Source organism: Pholcus phalangioides, unplaced genomic scaffold (assembly GCF_987345545.1).
Source record: "Pholcus phalangioides strain wild (caught in Gottingen) unplaced genomic scaffold, Ppha-v1.0 ptg000015l_1, whole genome shotgun sequence".
Taxonomy (NCBI): domain Eukaryota; kingdom Metazoa; phylum Arthropoda; class Arachnida; order Araneae; family Pholcidae; genus Pholcus; species Pholcus phalangioides.
Genome location: NW_028301608.1, coordinates 74,267,171 through 74,285,858, shown reverse-complemented (window position 1 = coordinate 74,285,858; position 18,688 = coordinate 74,267,171). Strand labels below are relative to the sequence as shown.

The 18,688-nt window shown below is 37.8% G+C and overlaps 1 protein-coding gene and 1 pseudogene across 5 annotated transcripts in view; both read right to left on the bottom strand.

Annotated features, from left to right (window-relative positions):
- LOC149076666 (peroxisomal acyl-coenzyme A oxidase 3-like) overlaps positions 1-18,688 on the bottom strand; it is a 390,438-nt gene that overhangs the window by 150,164 nt on the left and 221,586 nt on the right. For all 5 annotated transcript variants that reach the window (XR_016194088.1, XR_016194089.1, XM_089244296.1 and 2 more), the window contains one exon: positions 11,557-11,673. Coding sequence is in view for 3 of the 5 variants with exons in the window: in XM_089244296.1 (XP_089100422.1) it covers positions 11,557-11,673 (117 nt within the window). In the remaining 2 variants the exon portion in view is untranslated. The remainder of the gene's footprint in view (positions 1-11,556; positions 11,674-18,688) is intronic.
- On the bottom strand, positions 1,234-2,587 carry LOC149076668 (uncharacterized; annotated as a pseudogene).

Below are 18,688 nucleotides of genomic sequence, written 5' to 3'. Positions count from 1 at the left end.
AAAAAATAGAAGCAGCACAAATGCAAATTTGTTTTGAATCTGCCACACAAACTTTCCTTTGTCTCAAAAATATAGGAGCAGAGTGGTTCACAAATTACAACTTTTTCTTTTTCCTACCCAGCATTATAAGAATTCATAAAATAATAAAATCCACATACAGATAGTCCATACTTTTATATTGTCACCGAAGTGCTTTAAAACCTTCAAGTTTTGGTCAAAAGTGTAACTCATTATAGCGTCACACAAATGATAAAAATTCCAATCATTCATTCATTCCCCCTCAATTATTCAAAATAAAAAACCAAAGCTGAAAAGGATTTTCTTTACAAAATTATATTTGTCGCAACTATGTATTCATCACTCTTAGTGAAAGTGGATCAACACATACACAAAAAAAAAGTTGTACTATTATGATCTGTTCAGAGTAAAAAATTTTTGCAAACTTTTATTTATAAAACCAGGTATAACATGAAACCTAAAACTCAAAGGTGTTAGTGAATTTCCACATGTAGTGGCACAATTTTGTGGCAGGAATTGGAATTAGAACTGATCTAGGTTCTTTTTTATTTCAATTCGATTGCCAATTTCTTTGACAATGAATAATTCTTCTTTTACTGTTTTTCTCAGTATATTGGACGTCAAATACAAGGAGAGGTCTTTTTTTGATTTCCCCCTTCTCAGCAAGCATGTCCGCTTCTTTTTCATTCTTCAAAATGTTTCCTTCAATACACTGCTTTTTTTTTTCTTTAAATTTGCAATATCTTCAACACATTCTCTCTTTTCCCTCATTTCTGATGATTGTTTTCGCTGTTTTTGATTTTCTAGGTATTGGGTGTATTTATGTCTAGCAGATGATGCAGAGAGCCTCAATTGCTTTGTGATGGGAACATTTAGAACCCCACCACCCAACCTTATTTGATCATAAACCAGTCTTTGTGCAATGTATGATTCCTTTTTCAAATTCTCAACTTCAATGGCTTTATTGACTGAAAAACCTCGCTCCACAGATGCTTGTCCATGGGACAAAAGATCAAAATAACTTTGAATAAACTCCAAAGCCTATCATATTTTTTGTCACTCAAGTATGAGAAGAGAAAACTGTCCAATGACAGTTCTTGGATCGAATGTTTCAAATGCAAACCGATTTCTTTTCACAACTTGTAGAAAATCCTCATACTAGATAAGAATTTCATCTCCATCTTCATTGGATATTTGTTTTTTTGGGACAAATAAGATAGCACTCTTCTGAACTTTGTTTTTGCATTTTCTTGGTATGTGACAATGTATCTTGGGTCTAAACATAATGAATTTCGTACCAATATGTAATTTATGGGGCATTTCTCCATAAGTGCCTGAATGAATTTTATTATGAATGTGTGGCATTCATTTTTTAATATAAAGTGATCTTTATCTGCCACTTTTTTTTGGAACATTTTCTCTTTAACTACCTGGTCCCCAATAAATCCAAAACTAACATTATGTTCTGGTGAATGTAAACTTTCATCACTGAAGTCAAATTTACAGAGATTTTCCACAGTTTTGATTGCTTCAATGCTTTTATCCTTCATTATTCTACAGAGCTTAAGGCACTGTTTTATCATTTTCATTGTGTCTTCAGCAAAAAAAATCAGCAAGGGTTTATCACTCTGGTAAGCAATCAAGAATGGTTGCAAAATATTTGAATAGATAACACGTTAAATTTGATCAAAATAGCATAATCTTTTGAGGCTTCTCAGATGATTGAGAAGGACTTGCATGTCGCTTTAGGAAATGTTCTGTTTTCAACTTTTTTTATGTAAGTCACAATATCTTCCCAAATTTCAATTGCTCTCTCAATCGCTGGACAATTTTCAAGCCATCTGATATGGCAAAACTTCATGGAAAGTTTTTTGTCTTGCTGATACTGAGAAAATCCTCCCTCCTTGCAGGGGAATCCTTAAAAATGCAGTATAAACTGCTCAATATAGATGATATATTCCAGTTAGTTGCACATGCTCCTTTCATAAAAGCGTTGTTTAATATATGGAGGCCACAACTTCCAATAATCACACATTGTATTCCATATACTTTTTGCAAGTCATGCTGCAAATTTTCAAAGAATTTCCAGTTCACTGATGGCCCATTCATTGAGATTTGCAACAGTTTTGACAAATCCAATTTTCCAGCGGCTTCATAAAAAGAACAGAGGAGATCATCAGCCTTTGAGTGGCCCAAGAATGCAGAGGTTAAATACTGAGTCCTGACTTTATCATCACCTGAGCTCCAATATCTGACATACATGTCCATTTGTTTTTTTTTGGTTTTTACTATTAAGACTTTCATCAAAAAGAAGAGTATACTTCTTCAGTGCATTAAGCTGTTCTAAAAAAATTGCTTGGTAGTGTGGTGCTAATCCAAAGTGACACAAGTAGGCAGCTTTCCTCTCTCCACAGCTAAATTTTTTTGCTATTTCGCTGTCAGGAAACATTTCTTGAAAGAGCTTTGAAGTATCTTCACAAGATTTGTACGAGTAATGATGTTTAACACATTTCAATACCCAAAGAATTTCAGCATCCAGTACTTCTTTCTATGTTACGAATGAATTCAGTGTTTTCAGATATTGGGAGTTCCCCAGAAGAACAAGATGGTACATTTGATGAACATGCTGGGCTGTAAGTAATTTGCCATTGTCCCTGCAGACCACAACTTATTGGTGACAAAACTTTTATGTTCAGCTCCTGAAAAGGAATAAAACACATTAATAAGCAATAAACCTCAAAATATTTAAAAGAAAAACAAGATACAATAAGAATTTCTTTTCTAAAAGCATTATCTGAAAATTAAATTTGACAGCAGAATTGTATCTTAATTTCATCTATTTCTTACAATTTTGCAAATCACAAAAACAGCTTCATAACTAAAAAAAATTTACTCAAATTATAATTTCCGGTTAGATATGTAATTCAACACTGAGCAAAAGCAACTGGGGGGGGGGGGGTCATGTATTATTTCCCTTTGAGGCATAGCTATGAAACATTTATTCCTAGATTAGGAACCTCTATCAAACAACGTGGCCAGGTTTGGAATCCAGAAATTTTTGGGGTGGTACCCCCTCGGGAGGAGCGAGGGAGATGGGGGCCACCACGATCATAGGCTCGATGAAAAAAATTTTCTTGGGGGGAAAAAGGTGCAATTTTTTTTTTCCAGTCAATAAAGGAAAAGTGTCCCCCCCCCCTCCAAGGCAGGTCCTGCATAGCCCTTGAGCAGCATATAATACTGCAAGATATTTGCATCTCTCCTTGAAAAGCAACAACTTCTGATATGAAATAATATAAACAAAGACCATCAGAATTCATCAATTTTTTGATAAGAGGCAACTGTATTTTATTTGTAATTTTTATGCCATCTGGAACTGATGCAGATCTAGAAAGGCGGTGACACGGATCTAAGAGGGGGCCCCTCCCAAGCGCCATGAATAATAAGGAAAAAAAAAATTGGTCTGTCCCGTAAAATACGGGACGATCCAACGAACCTACACACAATAAATCGCCCCTCCCTGGATCCGCACCTGATATGGAATGTCCACATTTTGTTTTCACTAAGCAACTTCAAGTTATCGATCTGCCTGTTTTTCCTTCAAAAAATACTTGATTAAAGCTTCGGTTCTTCTATGTAATTTATATGGGCCTATAATTAATTTAAAAACATCCTAAACTGTATGGATTGATGCAATTGGATAATATAAGACAACACTGAGACATTAATTCTCATTCTCCAGCTTGAGAAGATATAAATAAAATTTTAAATCAATGCTATTGCACGAATATTCACCTCAAAAGTGGGTCTGGTTCGTTATTTTATATTCATTTTCTAGGCTTCGTATCTCTAAGCAAGGTCAATATTTCGAAAACCAAAGATTCAATTCAATTTTTCAAATTATTGATGTGGCGGAAAACCCCACTAAATTTCCGCATTTCTATGCTAAGTTCGGCAATTTTAACATTGATCTCTATGGGGATCATCCTTTGTATGTCCCTCAGGAGTGATGCTGAGGATGATGTCTATTCGAAAAGCCTCATACATGCTTTCACATTTTGTTTTCAATGCAACCGCATCTCTCTTTTCACACGCTACGGATTCGTCCATACGGAGACATTCCATTGGTGGCAGGAGCAATTGCTTAGTTCCCGTCCACTGACACAACAGACGGCTGCCGTAGCGTTTCCAAGAACAAAATGGCCTACGTGACAATGAGACTTTTTGGATCACGTGATATTCTGAGGGACATACAAGATATCCAATATGGCGACTTCCTGTGCGATTCATAAAAGAAACAAATCTAAATTAAAGAAACATAGAAATGAATCTTTTTTTTTTTCTTCTTTTTAATGGGAGCTAGAAATTTTGCATTTTTTTTTAACTTCAAGTTATCGATCTGCCTGTTTTTCCTTCAAAAAATACTTGATTAAAGCTTCGGTTCTTCTATGTAATTTATATGGGCCTATAATTAATTTAAAAACATCCTAAACTGTATGGATTGATGCAATTGGATAATATAAGACAACACTGAGACATTAATTCTCATTCTCCAGCTTGAGAAGATATAAATAAAATTTTAAATCAATGCTATTGCACGAATATTCACCTCAAAAGTGGGTCTGGCTCGTTATTTTATATTCATTTTCTAGGCTTCGTATCTCTAAGCAAGGTCAATATTTCGAAAACCAAAGATTCAATTCAATTTTTCAAATTATTGATGTGGCGGAAAACCCCACTAAATTTCCGCATTTCTATGCTAAGTTCGGCAATTTTAACATTGATCTCTATGGGGATCATCCTTTGTATGTCCCTCGGGAGTGATGCTGAGGATGATGTCTATTCGAAAAGCCTCATACATGCTTTCACACGCTACGGACATTCAGCAGTACGGAGCTGAGTGGTTTGGTTGTTAAGTTTCCCTACATTTTATTTTATTAAATTCAGTTCTCCGTTCAGTTTATTCTCTCTCTAGATTTTATTTTAAAAATTAGCAAGAATAGCTATCAATAGTGAACTTATTACATTGGCCGAAGCTAGACCTGTACTTTGGGATAGGACTTTGGATAAGTACAATTTGATTAATTAATTAATCAAATAATGAGACAGACATCCTTACATCTTCTCTTTGGATAATGGGGTGGATCCAGTGAATCCAATCTCTCCTCCTTCGACGGTGGAGTAATCAACAAATAAAACAATAGTTTGATTTCGCTCAATAACTTAACACATAAAACAGCCGATTTCAGACTGAGTGCTGTGATCGTAGCGTTTCTCGCTACGTGTTCGTTCGCCGTACGGCTGAACGAACCCGTAGCATGTGAAAGGAGTGTATCGCGACAGCTTTATATCACGCGGCCAGCACACAGCAGCGACGGCATAGACAGGGTTCATACAAAGTTTTTCAAATGAAAAGTAAGGAATTTTTAAGGAGTCATGGGGGCCACGCCCCTCCCCGGGAAAAAAATTGCACCACTAGACTAAAAACAAAAAAAGCCGGCATGGAGAGATAAATCACTGTACACTGTTATATTATATTAAAGAAAATATTCTCATAAGCTGCAAAATAACTACAGCTTAATTTTTTTTCAAGGCTTATCATACATACAATGGTTTCTTTACGAAGCCACTAAATGCATTTTAACTTGTTTAATAGTCACATTTGGCATTGTCACATTATCCACATGTCTGTTCATTAAAAGAATAAGTTCTGATTTGCAATAGTGCTGGTGACTTGCTAGTTTCAGCTAAGATTTCATCACTCAAGTGATCCGTAACTATGCCACGGATCACTTAAGATATCTGGGAATATTCCGAGGGTAACTCAAGTGATCTAGAACCGTACTGGAGGGCCGCTGAAGATTGACGTTATTGCAGCTTAAACGTATCGTTTAAGTGTTCTGGAACTGTGTCACGGTTTACTTAAGTGATCTTTGAATGTGAAAGTTATCTGAGACCTACTTCAGTGATCTGAAAATGTGCCACAGGCCCCTCAAATGCTTTGGAATTGTGCCGCTTAGCTCATTTTTACAAAATTAGTTTTGAGGAGGCAAGCCACATCAGATAACCTTCAGGGCCACATTTGGTCCGCGGGTCAAGGGTTTGCCATGTATGGCTTAAAGTTAGATCGCAATGAATTTCTCAAAGAGAAATTTTGAGTTCTTACCCTTCAAATAGCATTGAAATTAACAGAAATTGCTCATTTGATCACTTTTGTCGCACCACGGTCATGTTCTGCACACGATGGCTAATTAGACCAGGACCTACAATTTGTTGCCGATTCCGAATGGCAGGCTTGTTGTTATACTCATTGAGTGGTTGGTGCGCTAACCCCACGATGAGGGACTCCCTGCGGTAGCAATTTTTTCTGCGGTCATGCCGGCATTTCTGTTGTACCCGTGCCAGGAAAGTTTTCTGACAAAAACGAACCGGGTATCGAACTCGCGACACCTTTAAACATCCTTTGGTACTTCAGGCAAATATCTTATCGACCTGGGCTACTGCGCCCGAAATTGTGTTACGATATAAATGTGAAGCCTTTATAATGGCTGGTTATGCCAAAAGCATGAAGAGTATTGTGGTTCTCCCTTTGGCAACATGTTAAGTGGAATGTCTCCCGTAAATGAAGTGTGATGATGAAGGACGTGCGTTTCCTTGTGTGATTAGTGTATTTCACTTACACGATGTATCCAGTCCACCCACCCCGTTGTTTCGCAACACGTTATCAGAACGAAGGCTCCTGGATAGACGTTTCATCGGTAAGTGGGAAGTAGATAAGTTAAATCTAATTTCACAAAGGATCGAAAAAAAATTCTACACGCGCGGAACTAAGCCTAACAGAGATGGAGGAATTGAAGATTCCAAAGCTCAATAGGGACAATTACAACGCGCGGAGTATACGGATGCGCGCCGCACTGGTGCAGAAAGACTGCTGGGATGCCATAGAATCCGGATACGGACCAGAACTGAGGGAGGACGAGAGGAAAACCAATGAAAGGGCCCTCACGTTTCTGTATTTAGTGGTTGAAGATGACTTTCTAGACAATATCGCGGACTGTGCGAGAGCGAGGGACGCTTGGGCATCCTTGAGGGACATTCACACAAAGTTCGAATTGTTACACACACTGCAGCTTCTTAGAGAGTTTTTTAATGTGTCGATGAAGGCTGACGAATGCGTAAGTGCATACTTGGGAAGATTGATGGACTTACATCGAAAGGTAGCGTCCTGTGGATATGGTTTCACCGACAGGGAAGTCGCTCTTGTGATGTTAATGGGTCTACCCAAAGAGTACGAGGGTCTGATACTGAACTTAGAGCATGACGAGAACGAACTGTCCACAAAAATGGTAAAATCGTGTCTGATTGTGGAAGAGAAAAAGTTACTGCGTGACTATACGCAAACGAATCGCGTAGCTGTGGGCGATAGAGCTCTTAAAACTGACGATACAGGAAAAACTCGCGTACAATCAGGGAGATACTCCAGAAATAAGGAGAGAAGAATTCGATGTTTTTCCTGTGGTGTTTGGGGACACATAGCCAGAAACTGCCCGTCGAAGAACACGTCCCATCGGGCCGATAAGGTTTGCAGAACGCGAATCGGACACTGACTGCCAACGCTGGCAACAAGAAGCCTAGCTGCGATTGGTATCTAGACAGTGGTGCAACGGAGCACATGTGTTCACTAAAATATAAGTTTCTCAACTTGACAACTGTGAAATCCGAAGTGGAAATAGCTAATTCCGAAAAAATGGAAGTGGTTGGAAAAGGTGACGTTGTTTTGAAGCCTGTTAAATCCTGTGGTAAAGAAACATTCTATCTAGCCGACGTTCTGTATGTACCAGAGCTCGACGGTAACCTCCTTTCAGTGGGAAGAATCGAGGGGATGGGAATGACTGTTTCATTTCAAGGAGGCAAGGCCATCGTCAAGGACCCTAATGAAAGAAATAGAGTAATCCTTACTGCATATAGAAGTGGGAGACTTTATAAAGTTGAAGAAGCGAGGACTTATAAAGCGCATATCTCAAGGCATGAGGATCTTATCCACCGACGCTTAAGACATTTTCATTTGAATGCAGTGAAGAAGCTCATGAAGCAGGATGACACTGTCAATAGTTGTGTAGAAGCAATGGAAGATGGAAATATTTGCTCTACTTGTGTCCTTGGAAAGATGAGAAAAATTCTTTTCCCTAAAGGAGAGACCAAACGTGCATCGAGGCCACTTCAGCTCATTCATAGTGATGTCACAGGACCTATCATACCTACATCTAAAGGAGGGTCAAGGTATATTGTCACTTTTGTTGACGACTACTCAAGGTATGCAGTAGTGAAGCCTATGAAATCCATATGTCAAGTCCTCGAGAAATTTATTGAGTTCAAAAGGACTGTTGAAAATTTCCATGGAGTTACAATCGCTACTCTACGAAGCGACAATGGAGGGGAATACATCAGTCGTGAATTTGACGATTTTTTGAACAAGAATGGAATATCGAGGCAGCTCACGGTCCCTAGAACTCCAGAGCAGAATGGGGTAGCTGAGAAGATGAATCATACCCTGTTCGACATGACCAGATGCCTTCTCCTGGACTCGAAGGTCCCAGACAACTTGTGGGCAGATGTCGTCGTTACCGCCTGTTATTTGCGGAATAAATGCCCATCTGAAACTATCCAGGGAGATATACCTGAAGAACTATGGACCAAAAGGCCTGTCAAAACTAGTCATCTTAAAATTTTTGGTTGCAAAGCGTATGCGCACATCGGTAAAACGCAAGTAAAGGGAAAGTTAGGAAAGCGCTCACAAGAATGCATTTTCATTGGATACCCTGAAGGGGTCAAGGGATACAAGTTGTGGAACGTAGACGAAGACATATTTTTCCCCAGTAGGAATGTGAGGTTTGATGAGACTGTTTTTCCATTCAGGAGGAGTCAAACAGATTGTCAGTTGAAAGGAAGTGAATTAATAGTCAATCTAAATGACCAAGAAGCCTCTCTAAGGGATGTATTGCCCGACTTGAAGCATGCAGAGCAAATGGTTGGAAAGTCGAAACAGCCTACAACCACTGCGAATCAACCTCCAGATGTTAGAAGAAGCAAGAGACAAAGAAGACATACAAGTTTTTATTGGAATCCAGTGTAATACAAAGCTGTCAATGAAGCGCAGTTTAATGCTGATATTCGGATCGAGGATCCCGCCACCATCGAAGAAGCGATGGAATCATCTGATGCAGAAATGTGGAGCAGCAGCTATAAAAGAAGAAGCAGAACAAGTGACTGTTGAGGAAGCTGGCAAAGTGAGTGACGCTGTCGTTGAAGAGAAACCGGTAACCAGGAAACGTGGTCGGGCAGCTAGATCGGCTAAGAAGACGACTGATAACGACGATAACTCTAGTCGAAAAAGGCGCAAGAGACCCGCTAAAGCAGCTGCCAAGGAAAGCAACCAAGACGACAACGACTCCGACAAGGATGGTACCGCAGACGTGAAAGCCAGTCTGAAAAATCTCGAGCACAAGGCGACGATGGCAAAAGCTAAAGATGACGAGCAAGAAGGTTCCGAACACGAGAAGGAGGACAGTGATGATGACACCGGCTCAGATTCAGATTACGAATCAAAGTTACCGAAGCGAAAGGCCGTAGCCTGGCAGACAAAAGAGGACGAAGAAATGGTATTGGAGAGAAAAAAGAGGATGAAGTTTTGCCGTCCAAGAAACACGGTGATGGTCACCAAGGTAAGAAATCGAAGAACTATGAATCCGACGTCGATAAAGGTGCTGAAGAAGACGAGAAGGAAGAGAATGAACCAAAGGCCAAGAAGTCCAGCAGCAGCAGCAAACCAGCTGCAGGCAAGGAGGATGAAGCGCATCAACGTAATTTTTCCTTTCGTCATGCTTTGGCAAGGAGGAGTGTTACGATATAAATGTCAAGCCTTTATAATGGCTGGTTATGCCAAAAGTATGAAAAGTATTGTGGTTCTTCCTTTGGCAACATGTTAAGTGGAATATCTCCCGTAAATAAAGTGTGATGATGAAGGACGTGCGTTTCCTTGTGTGATTAGTGTATTTCACTTACACGATGTATCCAGTCCACCCACTCCGTTGTTTTGCAACAAATTGGTCATAATAACATATATAATTTGATAATAACAATTTTTTTTAATTTAAAAAAACATTTTTTTAAATTAAAATTTCGAAAGAAAATACCTTTTTACAAAATTCATCATAAAACATATAAAGGTATTTTCTTTCGAAATTTTAAGTTTTTTTAAAAAAAAAAAGTTTTTTACAAAATTGATCTTGCCAAATTCTTTATTTTAAATTTGATCATTTTTGTCGCACCACGGGCATTTCATGCGTAGAAAGACTGAAACCTATAGTTTAGAACCGAATCCGAACAGCTACTATTCCATTACTCAACGGAAGGTTCTCACTACATGTACAGTCGGCTAAATAACAACATATTTCATTAATTACTGCTCAATGAATAGCACACAGAGACTATTTCTAAATAGTCTATTCAACTAAAATCACTGAAACACGCGATTTCTATATAAAATGTTTTCTTTGACAATCTTAATCTTAAAAAGTAAACAAAAAATGAAAAGTAAGACTTACCTTTCATATGCTTTCTAACAGCGGATTCACCCATGTTGGATACATCAAATATTTTGTTGCAAATTCCGCATTTCGCTTTAAAACGGTCGCTATCTTGCAGCAGCCATTCTTTATACTCAATTTTTTACAACCAAGTTTTCATTAAATGTACACTTTCCACCAGGCATATTTGAGAACAAAACCTGAGTTGAGATCCCATATAAAAAGAAAAACTACATACATAAATCAAAACAGCACATCACACAGAAAGCTGACCTCCTTGACCTGAGTGGGTTGGATTGTTAATGACCCTCCACACACAGAGCCATTGGATGTTCTAATCCCCTGCCCTGCTTCCAGGTTTCTTATTACAAAAGAGATTTTTTTTTCTCTTTTCTCCCTTTTTTTTTATTTGGGAAGGAGGGGGGCCCCTCCTCTTATTTCTCTAAGCAACACTATTGGGATCTCCATGGGGAATGCCTGTTCTAAGAAGGATCATTCATTCCTTCAGAGAAAAAAAAATAAGGACTTTTTCTTGAGTGGCTATAAAAAGTAAGGAGTTATAAGGGCCCTTCCACAGGGAAATAAAAAGTTAGGACTTTTTAAGGAGTTTGTAAGGATGTGCGAACCCTGTGCCAACTTGAAACTTCCATTTTCTCAATCTCTTGCATCACTGAATCACTCTCTCCCTGCTTTGGTTTGCTCTGTGTTTCAGCCATGTCGATTTTCCATCTTTCTTGTCTTCGTGCCAGCTGTTGCCCCTGCTAGCTTGCTCAAAGTGCTACCCGCCCTGCACAGCAAGGAAGAGGAAGTCGGTCTAAGAGGAGGTGGGTGAATTGAATGACAAAGAATTTTCAAACAGTAATACTGCAGAGGAAAAAAATACAAAAAAAAAAAAAAAAATGCAGCTTCCAAATCAGAAATCAAATTTATAAAAATGGCTAAAGATAACCTTTACCTTTTTTCTTCATCAGCCTGAGCAGATAGTTACTGGTTTGTTGTAAGAGTACATTGTTATCTCCTTCATACGTGCAATTGGCATCATTGTCATTCCTCAAATTCCCAAACCCACTAGCTAAAATAATAAAATAAAATTCAAACACACATTCCGTAAGAATGAAGTTTTAGAATATAGAATCTTATAGCAATGGTATATTGGTTGAACACTCTGACTAAAAAATAATTTCTATACACATTTTCCAGAAGCTTTTGTACTTCCATTGTCACATTAAATAAACGATGACATAAACCTTTTATATAATTTGATTCTCCCTTCAGATAAAGTTTTTTCTCCAGTCTCAAGAGAGATTGCGACACAATACTCAAATACAAATACACAAATACAAATACAACGCCACAACAGGCAAATTGCCCAACGAGGTGGCTGACTTAAGAACATCATGGATCCCCGAGCCATTTTTTGGAGGCCCTACCTACTACTGCTACACCATACACCAGCCCCTCATCCGGGCAATGGCTAAAATTGACAATGGTCGATAGAGCCTGGGCGGTGCACGGAATGAAATGAAATGAAATGCTACACCATACATGCACCCCGCCCACACCCCCACACCCCCCGCGGAACTCACAACGAATCGGTACATGCGGGAATGTGCGTGTACGTGTAGTGAAACCTGACGTGAAGTTTTTTTTTGTTTCTCTGTAATGCTTGTTATGTGTAGTGCTGCCATCTGCCACCAGTTTTTCTAACTATGAGTGAAGTGTTATGATTGAATGATTTATCGTTGTAGGACTGTTGCTCTCTGTGGCGAGACTTTTTAACGGGGAGATCGGCTCGCATTTGCGCCTTGAAGTTGGGAACCACAGAAAACCAACTTCAGCCGACCACCACTGTGGGGTTCGAACCCGGATCCTCGCATCGCGAGTCCGTCACTATAACCACTCGACCACCACAGCGGCGCTAAGATAAGCTAAGATAAGCGTCAAGATAAGCTATGACCATAATAAAGGTGCAGGTTCAGAGATGCCGCTGTACTCCAATTTACCTGGGTCTCGGGACAAAGGTTATTCGAAAAATCTGGGTCCTTTTTGAATGAAAGTGGGTCCCTCTCAAAAAAATAAAATATCTTGAAAAAAGATGTTCCCCCCCCCCTCCCCCCATCATTCACTGATATCTCTAGGAAATTTTTCCAGTGTGATCCAGGTCTTTGATCATCTGCTTACATCTCTTCAATGAGACAGCGTAGCAAGTCATGTTCTGGGGTTAGGAGAAGGAAGTATCTCTATAAATCAAATAAATAATTCATTTCTAAAAACATGTTCTATCTAAAGGATCATTTATTTACTTTCATTGTCTACTAGTAGGAAAAACTTGCAAAAAAGCCCATTAACGCAGTGAATTTAACATATGGAATTTAGCATATGTAATCAGGGCTGGAATTAAGGGAGTGCAAAAGGTGCGGTTGCACCGGGCCACAAAATTTCAAGCGTCTCAAATTTTTCCAAAAAAACCCTTTTTTTTATCAGATGTTTTGGAAATTTTTGATTAAAATTTCATTTTTTTCCCATTAAACTCTTATTGATTTTGAAAGGAGGCTTTTAGTTTGAAGCCCATATAATATCATTTTTAGTGTTATTAGTTATGGCATTAGATTATTTCAAAGAGAAAAAGAGTATGCAGGTGGTCGCATTATTTACCACTCAAAAAAGTTGGGCCTTTCTTTCTGCCATTAAAGAACAGGCCTATATTAAATAAAATAAAAAATGCTTAGGGCATCAAATGAAAAGAGAAATCACAAAAGAAATCTAATAATTTTTTCCCCTTGAAAACCTTCCCTCTCATTTGAGTTACCATCTGGTCTGGAGGTACCAATAGTGCGCACAAGGTGAATGTTTGTAGTTTTCAAGCTTTTCTGTAATTTTTAAACCTTTTCCGCCATAAATGTCTATTTTAACATAGTTTATTGGTACATTTCAGAGGCCATAATATGCAAAACGTGGATATTTTGAACATTGAGAGATGCTTTTTAAAAAAAATTTCCAACTCTCAGTAATAATTTTCATCAGAAAGTTCTCAACCCCCTCTCCCTCCAGCTCTATTTAAAGCTGAATAAGTGATCTGAGAGATAGGAAACTTGGTGTTGCCATGAGTTTACTTTGACTGGATGGTGTTAGCATGGCCCCCACATCCTGCAGCAGGGCCTCCAGGCTAGGATGTTTGGTGGCCTTCTTGTCAGATGATTTATGAGCCACAAAGTAGTGAACTTATTTGCATGAAAACAAAAAAAAGGCAAGGATGCCCACTCCCCCAGACTGGAGCCCTGTCAGCCCCATCCTTGTGGGGGCAATAGGTGTTAGATGTGGTGTTTCAGATGAACGCAATCCATGATAGAAAAGGACGAGAAAATTATAATTTTTTGTTTCTCTACATGCTTCACATTATGTCTCGCTCAAGCCTGCCATTTAGGGGGGGGGGGGGCTTTTGAAAATACAATAAAAATGGTGTATACACATACATTGAGTTCATGCTTTGCCCTCCCGGAAAAAGTTGAAATGACGGCCCTGGCTCAGGCATTGGAAGGAACTGCATTGTATATAGCTGACCTATGACTGTTCCAAGAGGCCATAAGTTGATGTCATGACTCGCCCAAGGCGGAGCAGAAGACAGAGCTCTGGGGGGGGGCATGTTGTTTTAATCAGGGCGGATTAACTGAGGGTGCAAGGGGTGCAATGCCTCCAGGTGGCAGGTCGTAAAGGGCAGCAACCTTGACTTAAGTTTTGACCAACATAAGTTTTTAAAATTTTGTTATAATAAAAATTCACAAAATACCACATGCACAGTCACTCTTTCTTGAGCCATACCTTGACGAGGAAGATGTTAGAAAAAAAAACAGACAGTACCTGGGCAATATATCCGAGATATTATGTATAAGCTATGTAGGAGGTATTGGTTTAGAGCTGTAACACCAGAAACAAGGATGGATTCTCTCATACAGGGCAAGTGAGCATTTTGGTGCCCCCCACCCAATAATTCTTCAGGAGTGGTCAAATAAAGACAATGAAATAATTCGGATTCTCCCTTGTACAGGGGCCTGGGGCACCAGAAACCCCTCTCACTTCCCTAGCTTCTCCCTGAAAACCTTAGAGCAGGTATTTTGACGATAACAAATGGTGGCGATTTGATGAGATGAAAAATTCAACCCTAAAAGAAAGAAGCATATGACAGCTCATCAATAACAAGATTCATACAAAATTTTCCTAAAATAAAAATTAAGGCGTTTTTAAGGAGTTTCAAGCAGTTTTTAAGGAGTCATGGCAAACTTCGTAACTTTGCCAAACAAATTTTCCCTCTTCTCAAAAATATAGACGTAGAAGTGGTTCAGAAATTACAACTTTTGATTTGTAACCCAGCATCATAAGAATTCATAAAATAATCAATCAACATTCAGTTTTCTGTTGTCACCAAAGTGTTCTAAAACCTTCAAGTTTCGGTCAAAAATATAATTCATAACAGCATCACATAAATTATAGAAATTCTAAAAGTGATATTCATTCCCCCTCCAATTATTCAAAATAAAATAAAAAAACAGCTGACAAAGATTTTTCTTACAAAATTATTTATATTTGTGCAGCAACTCTTTATTCACCTCTCGCTTAAAATGGATCAACACATACACAAACTCTTTAAAATTAAGTTTTTCAATTTTTCTTCTTGTTTTTCAGTTATACTCAGAAAGAAATTGTTGCAAAATGGGAGCAAATTTCAGGAATTGAAATTAAACATACTGTTTGGCAATTTAACACTCATTATTTGGCGAAATTTACAAATTAACACTCATAATTCTGTGGACTAACTCTTATTCATGAAATGAATTTCTCCCACGAAACATCAGGATTTGACGCAATGACGAAATTTCTGCTGTTTGCAGTGACAACTTTTTCTTTTCTTTTTTTGAAAACGAAAACCATGGTTGTTGAAAAACACTTGACTAGAGTAAATTATCTTCAGCTGTACGATCAAAGACATGATCAGGGTTTCACGATGAAAAGCCTGATGAGGGGCCGATAATTTGAATAAGAAGCTGCGGTTACCACAATCCAATTTTTGGGGACAAAAATCGAGAGCGGGAACTTGCCTAGAAAATCCAATATGCATCTAAATTCAATTTCAATACTACAAATTTTGTAGAGGACTGAAAATACTCTTTCAAATTTTGCATAACTTTTTTTTCATAAGATAAAATACCACTTAAAAAAGAATTTTTTTTTAAATATGAATAAAAAAAATTTTTTTTTAAATACCTCCCCTTAAAATTTTGAGAGGAATGAAATTACTCTTCAAAATTATTTTCTTGGATAATTCTAAGTGCGACTGTGGAAGATGAGAGGAACGGGTAGTGCTGAAGTACGAAGGAATAAAACATTCTCCCTGGGAAAGAATCGTTTCATGGCATGCAGAAACAAAACTTATTTTGTGCCCTTTTAAGAAAATCTGGGAATTTAATGCGCTAAGCGTGTCATTGTACATACTATAGAGGAGAAATATAAGTACTTTCTCCTTTAAGGGCAGGAAAAGTTCTTTAAAAGAGCTTTTTTTAAAATTTGAAAAATTCAACCAATATGATTATTGGTTGCATTTGTACAAATGCAATGCTATGAGCTTTATTGGTTGGATTTTTCGAGTTTTATGAAAGGGATTTCATCAAACTTTTATAGTGTAATCCCGGCCTAAGATACATACAAGGCAGGTATAAAAGTATTTCGAGGAGTTTCCAAGTACATAAAAAACGCGCTATTTGATGCAGAAAAATACGAAAATACATTATAGGAGCAAGATGTTAATTTTGGCGCAGAGTTACCACCACTGGTAGTAGCATCATTTTCCGGCATGAATGAGTTATAACTTAGCTAACTTCTTTATTTCAATTTCATTGTCAATTTTTCAATTGCAAAACAATTTTCTTTTCCCGTTTTTCTCAGCATATCAGAAGTGGGTGTGGCCACTGTAGTCTGACCAATCAGGTGCCATTAATATCTTAGATGAGCTGGTTGGCGGCAGAGCTGTTCCCACCTGCTACAGGGTGGCCTTGAAATCCCTATAAAGAAATCTTTCCTGCCCCGCCTTGTTTTTTTTTTTCCAGGGACTTTCTTTCATCGTCAACCATTCATCACCTTAGCAGGAAATATTCCAGGTTGGGGTAAAAAACAACTTTTTTTAAAAACAGCAGGAAGGACTTTAAGGCGTATTTAAGTGACTTTAAAAAGGAAATGAAAATTAATGACTTTTTAAGGAGTTTTAAGCACCGTACGAACCCTGAATAAGAGCTGCAATGTGGGAAAAGTTATCTGTAATAATTGAACGATTAAATATAATGCCGGGTTCCCACTCGTCCTACTTTTTGGTAAAATGTCCTACTTTCTAGTTTTTGTCCTACTTTTCTACCCAATTCTATCAACAAAATACATGTAACTGATATTAATTGAGCAGGGAATCATTAATATATTGCCAAATATTGTAGATTGCAATTAATGGTTCTGCTAAGGCAGAAATTTTATCTTTTTTCAGGTTATTTGGGTGGTGAATGTGGACCATTAGGTTTATTAATTTTTCATTTGCTTAGTTTGAAGGTTCAACAAGTAGAACAGCCATTAAAAACTTATGTATTAATTAAACTTATTAATTCTGTCTGGTTGGAAAAATAATTTTGTATTTACTTCATGGTCTTGCACAGTAACTAACATTCATTATCCAAAATTATGGTGTACATTTTGTGTATAGGTGAAACAATAGTTTGTTGAATATTACCAAGCAGTTGAATATTATATATTCAACTATTCTAGGTTTGGTGATTGGGTATGCTATTGGGTAGCATCAAGTAATTTCAACAAGTCTTGTGTATTTTTAAGGAATGAAGAGGCATAAACAATATTTACAATGCTCAGTAAAGAGCTAGAAATGAAACGGCTTCATTTGTCAAAAACGATTACACTGGCATTGAATAGTAAAATGTAAAAAATATATAAAAATCCCTTAAAAAAATATGGGTGATGCAGTAAAACCATCCAGTTCACCTTGACTTATTTGCATCAGACTTTGTATTTAAAAAAAAATTTCACTGTGGTTTTGAAGTGGTCTCAAAAGAGCTTCATTCTTAAAAAACTTACATGCCTTCATAATTTCCTGTGCATTGTTGAAGAGAGTTGGCAGACTGGACAGTAAAAGACTAAAAAAAGAATCTTATATATAAATGTGAAAGTATGTATGTCTGTTCTTTACACAAATCTACAGTTTAAGGCTGATCGTTGCCAGATTTCGCATATATACCAAACAGGACCGGGAATGAACTGTAGGCTGCTTTAAAAGTTTGTCAGAACTGAGCAAATGACTGAAATGGGTGAAAAACTGTCGGGCAACAATGGTTTCGGGGTCTCAACAATAACTTTCGGAATGTTTACTTTGGTTACCGAGGTTCCCAACAATGCGTTTCAGACATGTATATGCCTTTACAATGGTTTGTCACTTCTTTGATGCTGTCAGTATTATGTATAACAGTTTATGCCTTTACAATGGTTTGTCACTTTTTCAATCCTCCCAGTAATTGAAGAAAACCCGGGACTTGCTGGGTATTATGGCTAGTGTAATATATATTGTAAGTAGAGACAGAAAATAACTGTGTTTTGACCAAAAATTGTTTTTGTAACCAAGTCATTTCTGTCATTTTGCTTTGGCTTGAGCGAATCTTATAGGATACTGAAACAGTACAATCGAACGACCAATGTTAAGTGACTCAAAATTGCAAAAAGGAACCATGGCTATACGCATTTCGGAACTATATAAAGTTCCTCCATCAGCAGAAGAAATAGTGAAAAATATTTTAGAATTCTCCTTATGGAGGGAGTTACTCACTATTGTAGACAAAAGTCAAATTCAAAATGAACCGGCAACAAGAGCAGAGGAGGAGGACAGAAAAAAGAAAAATGACAGAGCAAATCGCAAATGTGATAGTGATGCTGATGGAGAAGAATAATTATTGTAGAAACAGTTGCCAGATTTTTGAAAAGTGTGTTATGCTAGTTAGGTCATTGACCAACTGGTTTGAGTTATTGATGTGGAATGATTCAAAGAAGTT